The sequence below is a fragment of the Melanerpes formicivorus genome, unplaced genomic scaffold, assembly GCF_026170545.1.
Source record: "Melanerpes formicivorus ecotype bairdi unplaced genomic scaffold, bMelFor1.0.p_v2 SCAF_24, whole genome shotgun sequence".
NCBI classification, from domain to species: domain Eukaryota; kingdom Metazoa; phylum Chordata; class Aves; order Piciformes; family Picidae; genus Melanerpes; species Melanerpes formicivorus.
This window is the reverse complement of record NW_027142376.1, coordinates 4,560,482-4,572,958: the sequence shown is the minus strand read 5'-3', so window position 1 is coordinate 4,572,958 and position 12,477 is coordinate 4,560,482. Positions and strand designations below refer to the sequence as shown.

Here is a 12,477-nt window from a genome sequence, read left to right as displayed (position 1 = left end):
AATACTCCATTATCGATCACAGTAAGTCAAACTCCTGAAAACTGGTAAGCTGGAAATAAGTAGTGTTCTATTATTTAGCTTTTGGAGCTGACAGTGACCCTTCAGCTATCCAATCTAAATGGGCATTCCATGGCAGAGAGGAAGGAGAAGCAGAACCACCACTTCCAGTTGTAGCTAGCTGTTAGCCTGATGTAGTTGTTGCATAGAACCCGCCCTCCAAGATTGACTTCTGGGAGAATGTTGGATCTGGAGGGGTAGGTTAGGCTTGGCATGGTGTGTTGTTACTTGTGGGGTTTTGTGGTTGCTGGGGGTTTTTTATTTGGTTGGTTGGTGGTGTTTTGATTTGTGTAGAGGTTTTTTGGTTTTTTTTTAATAAACTGGCAAATCTTACCTGGGAAACTTTTAAGCACTCCTACCTACATATGAGTGTGACTGGGTTTTGAGAAGAAGCATTCAAATTTGAACTGAATTAATTTTTTAGAGTGAGAGTTTTTAAAAATAGTGCCTTGAAGGTAGTGTAACATAGAAAGCCATGGCTGGATTAATTAATTAGGTTCGGGCTAGCCAAAGGCACTAACAGACATTTTACTCATTGTAGGTCTCTTGCAAGCAGAAATGGCAGAGTTAAAACAACAAGGAAAATACCCTTTGATATTGTATTTTTTACATTGAACATTTTTATCACTACTAATATATGGTTTATTCCATAATCATATTTGTTTCAAAGGAACATAGACAGAGGAAGCACTGCTGTTCAGATAGCTTCCCATCAGTTCCTAGGTACTGATGGCAGTAAAAAGATTCATCCAATTCCTATTTTACCAGAATCAAGCCTTGTTAATCTTGGCATACCTGTTCAAGTGTGGTCTGGTTTCAGGAAGGTTGTATTACTCCCACTTCACTGAGCAAAACTTGATCTTGTGCATGTAGATATTCAGAATAATCATGGATTAAATCCAGAAAAAACCATCCATGCTGGCAGTTCCCATTGTGTTTGCACCGTCCATGTGGGAAACGCTGTCACGGTGCTTCTTTCTGAGATAATTTATAACAATATGGTTTATAATTTCAGAAGAGCTTACACTACAATGTTTTCCATCTCTGTTTTGATCTATCCATATCATCTTGTTGACTTAGATTTATTTTTCTGTTGATTTTGGTGTATGATTTTGTAACACGTTTGGAAGGCAGTGCTCTACATGTTACGTTCTTGTACATCGCTAACAGCATAGTTTGGATGTTTCTTGATAATTTTGCTTCAGTTCAGTAATGGGTTTGCAACAGAAACTTAGACTTCTTGACCTGATGATTTGTCAAGATCAATCTCAAAAAGGAATGGGAGACACACAGCATTGTTTGGAATATCATGTATTTTATTATTTTTTCTGTTTAGGCACAGCTTCTGAAGATGGTAAGAAAATATTTTGTTAGAAGTGCTAATATTTTCAGCTTCATCATTTCATTGATATGAGTTAAGCTTTAAAAGTAGTGTGGTCTTTCTCTGGGGCTTTGTGGAGGTTCATAATTCCAGATATCTTATGCATCTAATACTTGGTTGTCATGTAGTGTTTTTTAAGTTCTTTTGCTTTTATTTTAATCCTCAAGTTCTCCTCTGCAGTAGGTGTCATTGCTTTAACATTTGTAGTGTGGAAGTACAGGAGCTTTATAATTTTGCATTAGTTTTTAAAGCAAATCTTGTCACCAAGTACTTCATCAAACATGTTCATGCTCTGGGGAAGCAGGTGCTACTATTACTCATCTCTTTCATGCTGGGAAATTAATTTTCAATGTGCCATTAACATTTAAACCTGTCATTAGCGGATGGATGCTGAGACTCCAAGTGAGTTAGCAGTTGGTTTGCCTCACAACTACAGTATTTCACCTTGATAAAATTAAACCACGTTCCATGCAATAATTTAACATAGTATTGAAATGGTGGCACTCTGTATTCCTAAGGTTTTGGCCCAAATTCTGAACGCCGTTGTATACCTTGCAGTCTCACAGCACTGCCATTGCACGGGGATAACTAGTAGAGTTTGGACTATCTAACAATTCTTGCTAGGATATTGGTTTCTATTAGTTTAGTGAATAACCTTCTTTGTCCTGATTCTCTTCTTATAGACTCTCATCTATGGCTATTCCCTCTACTTGGATGAATAATATTAACTTGGTTGGTCTCCAAATTCTGCTGTGGAAAGCCTAAAGAGGCTAGAACTAAATAACAGTCTGTGTACCTAATTTTTCTGGGTCCACTACTGATTAAAGATGCCTAGAAAGTACTTCAATTATGCTTTTTGTAGGAGTGGATTACTCATTAAGCTAGATCCACCCTGCACAAGCTTTTGGGTTTTGCTCTTGCAACTTGCAAGAATTGTGGTCAGCATGATTTGGGGTTTTGTTTAATTTTTCTGTTCTTTAAGAGGTTGTCTTAGGAAATGTAGTACAGAACTCTATCATTTCCCTTTGAGTAATCTTTCAGTTACCTACAATTCATCCAGATGGGTCTTCCTTTCTTTTGGAATTCCATTGTGCGCTCTGGATGGTGAGAGGAGCGTGGATAAATGCAGGAGGTTGTAACCCAAACCCAAAACAATTTGGTGTTCTAGGGAGAAGAGAATCTGTTGTTTTACCGGGAGATAGTCAGTTTAATCTTTTTCTCAGTTCTTCTCATTGTTGAGGAGAGCAGCATTTCCCTATATTATTTTGTCACTGAGAAGTACTTAAGTGTACTTAGGCTCGGCAAAATGCCATAACAGGCTTGGGAAACCCTGTAGAAGTTTGTATGACTGTGGCCAGGAAAACAGCATAATCTTCAGTAATAGGAAAGCTAGTGTTTAGATTTCTAAAAGTAGAAGTGAGGTTAGGAAGAAGCTTCAGACCCTGCCCAAAAAGAGAGTCAACATCAGTTCTATACTTTTATGACAGCATAAGCAGAATTACAGCAACAAGTAATCACAAGAAGACTGCACCTGATAAAGCAACTTTAGCATATATATTGTTAATAACAAAGTTCCATCTGATCAGCTTGTGTAGGAGTCGAGCTAGCTAACTAGTTCAAGGTATTTAAGTGCTAGTGTGGAAGCTAGTTACTGAACCATAAGCATCAGTGGAGAAGTATTTTGATTGTTCAAGTATTAAATCCTTCAAGGTGTTCAAATTTCTACTAATTATCCCAAGCGAATTTCCACCAATTGAGTTACGTTATTCTGCTTCATTCCCTGCAAAAACTTCAGCGAACGCTCGTAGGTTCTCCTGGGGCTTTGCTTTCTGCAGCACTGGGAGGCGCCGATTTAATGCCCTTTCTCTTTTGTAGGCCGTATACGAAGCAAGCTTTCAACACCTTCTGTTGGGATTGGAAATTCTAAAGCGGATTCCCGAGGACGGAGTAGAACCAAAGTGGTGTCACAGTCTCAGCGTATGTATTTTCTGTTCATCAGTAATACCTGATAAGAGAGGCCAAATGCTTAAGCATCTATTCATTGACCAATGGCTACAGTCAAAGTTAATTCTAAACCAAAAAAGCTACATACTGAGTTGTTGTTCTGTGCCTTAGGTTCATCATCGCCAGAGAAAAACGAAGGTATTTTTTTCAGTGTTTTGGGTCAGTGGTATTTGCATGCTTTTCTGATTCATGTTGTTTTTCTCTGGACAAAACAATGAGGTTAGTTCCTAGTTCTCCAAATTACATCATGCAACAGGAAATTAAATATACCCTTAAATTCTGTCTTCAATTATGACTTCTCAACATTCTTTTCCCCCCCTTTCTGACCTCCCCAACATGAAAAATAGTGAGCTCTTACGTCAGTTCTGTACGATGCATGGACTAATAATACGGAAGCATGGGTAGACTGAGCGGTGCCCTCAATGTTAACAGCAGAACTCAATTGATCGTTTTCCAAAAAGTTTAATTTTTGACCCATAAATAGCTGTTTTCATTTGAAGTTAGGCTCTACTCTTGGGTATATGCTCCTTTTTTTGTTGTTCATATTGCAGCTGCTACCTTAATTCTTCTTTTAAGTAAAAATACTAAGCCCTACATTCAAAACCAGTTACTTGCCTTGAATCAGAGGGTTGAGGCCAGCGATTTGCTGTATGACAGCTAACTGACAGTCTTTTCCCTGTGTGTTTAGATACCTAAGCTAATGTAAAATTTCCCATCTAGCTGAGCATTCTGTCATTAATTAGAGAGGTAATTACGTCACATTCTTTGGCGCTAGCTAACCCACAGCAATTTACTCACACATCTGATGTCTCCAGCAGACATCTGACTTAGCTCTGTAGTGCTTTCACATTCTCATCTTTGTCTAATTAAGTGAAATGCAGTGAAATTAATGAAAGGAAGACAAATTTAACAGTAAAATTGTAATAACCAGTCCTGTAGTTTGTCAAGTCTAATGTTACAAACCTAGTAAATGACACAGGATTTGAATTTTCCAGTACAATTATTTTGCTATCAGTACCTATATGCACTTTTCTTTCAGTCAAACACAGAATTATAGGGGTTAATGGCAGAATTGGTGTTAATAGCAGTTACTGCATTTATCATAAACGGAATGATCGCAGAGCATAGGCAGAGGAGTCTCAGGGCTCTTTTCCTGTTAGAGTGCTTCCCATTCAGTTTTGCATTACTTTTTCCAGCAAACACAGCTGGATCAAACCTGATCCAGTGCTTCCAGCTTTTGTAAATAAAACTTGTAAAAAATTGCAGCAGGGAAATACAATAAAATCCGGTAACATAGGTTTTCTTTGGTCATTATTTGCTTTTACAGTGTTCTAATACCACAAGTTTTTGTGGGATGAGAGCTTGAAAATAGAATCCAGTTCTTGCAAGTGACAAAGGTTGTGCAAAACTTACTGCACGTTTTGAGTGTGAAGGAGACACTTCAATATCATAAGCAAAACCGATTTGGATTAATAATTGAAGGTGGAGGAGAGGTAACAGTCCTATCAAATAACTTTGTCACTTGGTGACAAGCTGTAAGCAGTACCTTTTTTTAATGTCAGCAGAGTTCTGAAATAAGCTTTATGAAAATACCTTCATGCTTTGAACAGTTTTAGTAAATTCTTTTAAAGTTAGTTTGGGGTAAACTCTTTGGGGGAGGGGTTAAATTTAGGTAGCAATATAAGACTTTTGTGATGATTGTTGGCATATGTTAATTAAACTGTGTATTTGGGGAAGCATACTGAAGCTTTTACAGTTGCTTTTTATTAATAATGACAACATCTTTCCAAGAGAATTCATTTTTGCACAGGATTTATGTCTAAAGACATAAGTTGAATTGATACTGAAATAACTAGATTTGTCTGCATGTGATGTGTGAAAATAAATGCACAAAGGCATCTTTACAGCCTTTTATTACTGCTGCTCAGAACTAATGGCTGCAGATAGCTCATAATAACCTGTCAGTGGGGGAGAACAAGAATTCTGAGATGTTTTAAGGAAGATAAGCAGGGCCAATGCAAATGGTCAGGTGGAGAATTGTCAGCCACCGTATGCCAGCTATTTGGGTGATGCTGCCTTATGTGACTGAAAGTGTTCACAGCATCATGGGGAATGAGGTGTTTGATATTTCCATGCAGGGGATTTAGTTCCCCAGCTTATAATGGGAGAACAGCTTCATATTAGAACTAAGCTTTTATTTTAACCTCCCCACATTTTAGCACAGATGCTTTTGTAAATTCAGGGTTGCAAGTATTTAGCACTTCTGTTCAAGGATCATTTTATGAAAGACTTGCAAATTTGAATGCTTTTACAAAAGATACATTTTCTTAGGGTTTGACAAGCCCTTTGCTCTTCCTCTTCTATTTTAAAATTGTGACATAAAATATAAAATCTATAGCTCATTATTCTCACCTATGGAAAAAATGATTTGGTTTTTTCCTTTCCAGTGTTCAGGTAATTCAGCAAGGTGTGCTGAAATTACATTCCAGTCTTCATTCAGAGAAAAAGAATTCAATTTCTGAATGGAAACCAATTCTTAATTCAGAGAAATGTCAAAGAGGAAACTTGAAATTCTGTGCAAGTCATTTCAGTTGTGCCATCGTGAGGTGGTTTGTTTTATTTCCTTCCTTTTTGTCATCCGCCGCACCTGCAGCTCAGTTCCTTTGCTGTCTTGTCTCGAAAGAAAAATAATTATGTTTTGGCCTTGCGTGTGATTTTTGTTCAGCTCTTGAACTCCTTCAACCTTTTTGGCTATGTCATATTCTTCTGAAGTAATATGAAGGCTACAGTTTCACGTTTAATTGAAATGTAATTCTTCAGTGTTACCCAGTTGTTGCTTAGAAAGCTGAAGAATTGTAATTTGCTTGTGCAGCTTTGCTTCATCTGCTTTGTACATAGAGCATTTGAGTTTAGTTCAACTGTGGAAGCTACTTAAAAGCACTGCTTTAGCATAACCCCCTTGTGGCTTTTTTCCCTTGTGAAATGACTAAAGCTTTCTTATTTCCATTTGCCATGCATTTTTAAATCTGCTCTGCTCCCTCCCTCTTCATGGATTATAAACCCCTACCCTAATCCTGCCTTTACACTTGCTCAGGATCACAGTCTGCTAACCCCATTGGTGGTAAGAGTCTACAGAATTTGTGTATACGTCATTGTTTGATCACCTGTTTGACATAGTCTCATTTAAGGACCCTATTCAGCAGAAACTGGATCTTTCTTCCATGTGCTGCACTTACCTAATTGGACTCAATCTTTCAGGAGGTGGCAGAAATGGGAATGTTTTGCCTTTTTGTAATACTTGTTCAGTAATACCCTTTCATTCTGCTTGTTATGAGTGGTAGAACTAACAGCAGTAAGCTAATTCTCTTATTAGCAGAATATTTTCAGCATATGAAGCTTCATTTGGTTTATTTATGCTATAGTGGTACACTTTTTGCAGGTCAGATAACAGAAAGACAAAGTATTAGAATAAGAGGTGGCATTTCTTCTGTATATTCTGAAAAGATGGTTTTTCATGTTTCTGACCTATTGAAGAAAGTCTTCATAAAGTCTCCAGTACCATGAAAATTTACACTGTTTTCATTGTTTCAAAGAGATGTCAGGTGCTAGCGGCTAGGAAGTAAACACAGTAATACCAGGTCTAAGCTGAAATGTTGTGAAGAAACTACCAAACCTTTAGTTTTTTGCAGATCACAGCAATTTCCTGGGTTTCTTGTTTTATTTATTTTTTTTCTTGCTGTAGAGGTTACGCTTCCCCCCCTGCCCCCAGGCTGTGTAATACTTGATTGAACATTTCTGCTGAATAGGTCCTTAATTTGGCAAAGGGATTTTGCTAAATACTCATTTCAAGTTCGAATTCAAACAATGAATCTGGAAGTATATGCATGGTGCATCGTTTCAGTTTTCTCTATTCCACCCAGCATACATTTTGTTTGGGGTTTTGTTTCTTTTCCCATGTAGTTAAGCTTTAATCAACTCGTTTCTTTTGTCACGTGTGCCTCATAAGAAGTAACCCATGAAACTCACTTGAGATGTTGCATGTAAAGTCTACAGATCCAGTAGCGTAGCTGCGGTCATACAGTTACCTGGTTATTTCTAAAGGATGAATGAAGGGTTCATATCTGTGTGTAGTTGACCTGTGGTTGAAATTGTATTCTTACCTGATCAGACTTCTTGAATCCTACAGCTGGGAAAAAACATGCATCAACTGGTGGTATAAGTTTCTTATAACTAAAGAATGGATTCTTTGTAAGGGCTTAGAACTTGGAACTGAAATATCAAAACTGGGAATCAGTGACCAGTTTCTGGTCGTGAATACTTTGTGGTGTACAGTTGGGGTTAATGTGGGTTGGGTTATGTATCGCTGAAACTTTTTTAGCTTGTTTAAAGCTAACTGAAGAGTTTGTTTTTAATTTCTGGGGTAACCTCCACAGAAATGAGTATGAATGAATACTTTAATTGTCTTCAGTCACATTTACTTAGCTTCTCAGAGAATAGAGCTTGAACATCCCATGCTCTTAAAAGCAAAGGAAAGAAGTTTAAATATGAGAGAAATGATATTTCCTTATAACACTGGTTGTATTGGAAGAGCTGGGATAATTCTCAACTTACTGGCTTAAAGCTGTTCTCTCTGGCTTCCCAGCAGTTCTTTTGGTTTTGTTTCATTTTTCATAGGTGATTAGTGAGACCCCGTAGCTTAAATACCAAATACACCAGTATTCATGGTAGTGATATTAGAACTGTTGGGGAAGACTAGAAATACTATTTCTGGTTTCTTGAGCATATCTGCCAGTAAATGCCACACCCAGTGCTTCGTTGCATCAGTCATTGTATCTATGATGTATGTAATGTTATAAGAACTTTGACCAGGATTTTGTGTTTCACATTTTCTCTTGTAAGTTTTTCCAGCCCATTTCAATCTACTGCCAAGTAACTACTAACTTTAAGCGTTCTTTTTCTTTCAAACCATGGTCATTTTATCTTCTGTGCTGTTCCTTATATTTCTTTATTTTGCCTTCAGCTGGCAGTAGATCTGGGTCTCCTGGAAGAGTTTTGACAACAACCACACTTTCCACTCTGAACACGGGAGTTCAGAGAGTGCTAGTGAATCCTGCAACTGCACAAAAAAGAAGCAAAATCCCACGAAGTCAGGGGTGCAGTAGAGAAGCTAGTCCTTCTAGATTGTCAGTAGGTAAGAATCACTGAGTAACTCCTAGTTTCTTCTGTAGCCTTTCTTACTTTAAGTTCTGAATATCTACAGCTTGCTTTTAGTTTTAGATACATGATCAAATTAGAAAATGTATCAATCAAACCTGCAATGTGCCTGTTTCCTGAGGCTGCCTCTTGATAAACAGAACGGTTTTAAGCTTGACCGGAAAGTTTCATTTCTGGTTGTCAGAGTGCAGGAGTTATTTTCCTCATCTTCCCTTTTTATCTCTTTCCCTTTTCTTCTTATTCCCACACCCAAAACGCTCACATCTGTTGAAAGAAGGTGTGACACCATTTGGAAAAGATTCTTTTCTTAATTTTCTGTGTGTCTCTTCTGTTTGTGAATGGTGCATACGTTGCTTCTGTGGTACAAAAGTCAATGTCAGATGTCTTAAACCTCAGAGGATCTGTTACTTACTGTGGTCTATTACAAAGTATATTGTAGAAAAATACCAGTTGATGTTATTGATGCTCTCCTTTTGTGTTTTGATTTTCACATTAGCTGTATTAACATCAGATTTGCCTTCTTTAAAAAGCTGTGGGCTTTGTCATTTGTGTTACTGTTGGTTAACTTGAACTTGAGTACAAACTCTGCATTGATACCCTGTTATTTTTTATTGCTTGTTTTCTCTCCATCCGCTTCAAGAGATTTTTCACCCATTCTGTGAAGAGTTGGTAAATCCCCTTTTTTAGCTATGCAAAGAAATAATTTCTTTGAACTGGCTGCTCGTAGTGTAATACAGCACAAACTAGAAAGTGTGGCAGCAGTTAGGACTTGGAATACAACATTAATCGTCAGTGTCTCTTCTTAGCAATAGGTCTTTGATCTTATTGCAAAACAGAAATGCATTAAAATTGCAACTTTTCTTATGTCTTCTCCCTTCTGTGCTGCTGTTTGTCTGTACCCTGAATCATACTAGCACGAGGCAGCCGCATTCCTCGGCCTAGTGTGAGTCAGGGGTGCAGTCGGGAGGCCAGCCGTGAAAGTAGCAGGGACACAAGCCCTGTCCGCTCTTTTCCACCCCTTGGTAAGTACTCAGAGCCCTTGTTGTGCATGGCTGCTCCTGCCCTTGTGATTTGCACTTAACGAATCCGTGCCTCCTTCATTTAGCTTGTAGCCCACCACCATTATTTCCCCCTCCTTTGGCTGGCTCACCACTTCCTTTGATGGAGAACTGACCAATGTGTGAATGGGTTGCATACTCTAAAAGCAGTGGCTTTGCTGATGTCAGTTTTGCCTTAAATACCAAGTCGGGAAAGGTATGCGGTAGGTAGTGTCTAGGTGCTGTTTTTGAAAGGGCAATCCTGCTTTTGGAAAGCTCGGTGAAATACTACATTTCACTCTCTATTGCAGGAATCTTTGCTTGGGTGCAGTTAGATAAGCTGGTTTTCACTGACCAGCTAGAGTAGAGAAGAGTGTGCAGTTGTCACCTCCAACTTTCCCTGTAGCAGCAGCCAGAGCCTGCTCTTACTCAAACTTGCTCCTGGGTCAGTGAATCACTTTGGAATACAGGAAGGAGATATGCTTCATCTTATGTCTCCTTACCTATGTTGTTGTCAGATGTGAAAAAATTAAAACTTCAGTTTTTAGTTATGAAAGCAAATAAATGTGGTGGTGCAGCTGAGGGACCAATTACTGAAGCAGAAGCACATTCTGAGGCTGCTTTCCATTTCCTGAAAACGAACAAGGCAAGTAGTGAAGTCCTTTTAGGAGCAGACGAACAAAGTATAGTTCTGAAGTTTACTTTTAACCTGTGTAGAATGAGTGATAAGTAGTCAAAGTAGCGGCTCATTCCGTAGGGAAGAAGAGGAATTGACAACTTTGAACATTCACACGGGCACATCTACGCTCACTCCTCGTTTCTAGAGCTGCTATAACCAAAACTTTGTTCTCACTTAGTTTTTTAATTTATTGGCCTGACACTGAAAGGGTTTTGCAGGATTGGCAAGCTGTTGGCTGTTGCTGAAATGTCACTAAGGCACAGGAACGTTAACTGCTTACTGCAGCAACATGGTCTTCACTTCTTGTGAAGCTGGTAGTAAACTTTTATTAAAGTCTTTAAATGTCGTTGTTTTGGGTATTTTTTTTTTTTGTTGTTGTTAGCTAATCCAAAACTGTCTCCATAAAATTGTATCTGAAACTGACCTTTGGTGTTATTTTTGTTGGAGTTAGTCTTCAGAACGTATCCATCTTTTGTTTGTTCAAGTGTGGCTTACAGATAAGGACTGTAATACTAGCTCTTAAATATAGTCTGAAAATTGTGATCTCTGGTTTCCACACCTGGCTGTACTCCTGAGTTATCATTCGAGGTCTGTTGTGATCTGTTAAGGCAGTGTGCTTCCTGTCAGCCCTGGGTTTATTGGGAAAGTATCAGATAATTGGATGAAAGTACTTTCAGTAACTTATGCTAATTTGACCAGGTACTGTTTAATTAGGGAAATATATGAAAACTAGACTTCATCCTTCAGTAAACTTAAGCTTATACTGAAACACAGCTGGCAGACAGTGTGGTAGTACACATCAACCTGCTCTTTCGAAAACAAGGGTATTTTCCAGGTCATCTTGCGCTGCTTTTGCTGCCTTACAGCCTGACTTCAGTTGCATGCATGCAAGATCTGAGGTACATTTTATATTTGGTCAAATGCTTGTTACCATAAGGACCCTTACCATAAGATGGGCCGTAAGGATAGATGCAGCTTGAGGTTTTGTTTTCATTGATAGAGGTTAATTTTTAGTATTTGGGTCTCAAAGCCATGCACCAAATAGGATAGATAGAACTTTATGACAGCACAGAGAACGCTAAGCAGCATGTATGGGAATACAGTGCTGTTTAAAGAAATAATAACAAGCAGACCAACAACACTAAAAAAACTCAAAGCAAACCAGAAAAGCCTACACAAACAAAAAACAAAACACCACAAAACCAAACAAAAATGCCCAAAACCAAAAGGGCAGCTCTATTTGGAATAAATGAGAATTCCAAGGATTCCTTTAGTGTGACTTCTACTGAGTGACTTGGAATGTAATTCATTGTTGTTTTGGACCAGTTCTGTCTTATGGGATGCTAGAAACTTCTGTCCAAAATAATAATGTTTTTCAAGGGTACAAGATGAAGTAAGGTCAATTCAGGTCTGTGTTTGTAGCTAGAGACAGTTTAGTCTGGAGTTGGAGGGGGAAATGTAATCGGTAGTGCAACTGGTTCTCAGCACAGAAGTTTTTTGCTTAGAAATGTGGAGTCCTTAAAAGCATAAAATTACCCAAATGCTGTATCACTGCCACTCTGCATCCGTTGGTATGAAGTGTTTATGTAATCACAGTGTAAGGTTATAAACTGGGAGATCAACAGCCACCCTGAGAAGCAAATGGTTTGCAATTTACATGGAAGTGCCCAGTTGCATTCAGTTACTTATTAAATGGTAAGAACATATCTGGGGTCTCTATCACAGTTGGTGGACATGTGAATTCAGGTTAAACTTGTCAAACACAGATTTGTTAATGTGGCTATAAAATTCTAGCTTAGACTGAAATGAAGAAAAAATGTGAATTTAAGATTACTTGGCTCAAGACAGAAAATAGTAGCAATAGTGATCCAGCTTCTTTAGAGTCTCTGAAAGACCAGTTTTATGCAAGTGCCAGGAGTAGGAGGGTATTCAGTTTTGTTCCAGCGTCCATAAGGATCTTTGTTTCCCACTTTAACATTCTTTAATGTAGTGGAAATTGTTACAGTGACTAACATGAGAGTTTCAGCTCTGACATGTTATGTAAGAAAGCAATACAAAGGTGATATATTTATTGCATTAAATGATTTTAAACTTTCGATTAAAAT

At 38.2% G+C, this 12,477-nt stretch overlaps 1 protein-coding gene across 40 annotated transcripts in view; it reads left to right on the top strand.

Moving 5' to 3' along the window:
- CLASP2 (cytoplasmic linker associated protein 2) overlaps positions 1 to 12,477 on the top strand; it is a 152,324-nt gene that overhangs the window by 102,370 nt on the left and 37,477 nt on the right. For 24 of the 40 annotated variants that reach the window (XM_068152646.1, XM_068152652.1, XM_068152647.1 and 21 more), the window contains 4 exons: positions 1,394 to 1,411; positions 3,314 to 3,415; positions 8,463 to 8,633; positions 9,571 to 9,678. In XM_068152646.1, the coding sequence (XP_068008747.1) occupies positions 1,394 to 1,411; positions 3,314 to 3,415; positions 8,463 to 8,633; positions 9,571 to 9,678 (399 nt within the window). The remainder of the gene's footprint in view (positions 1 to 1,393; positions 1,412 to 3,313; positions 3,416 to 8,462; positions 8,634 to 9,570; positions 9,679 to 12,477) is intronic. The other 16 variants (XM_068152662.1, XM_068152661.1, XM_068152659.1 and 13 more) reach the window with 3 other exon arrangements.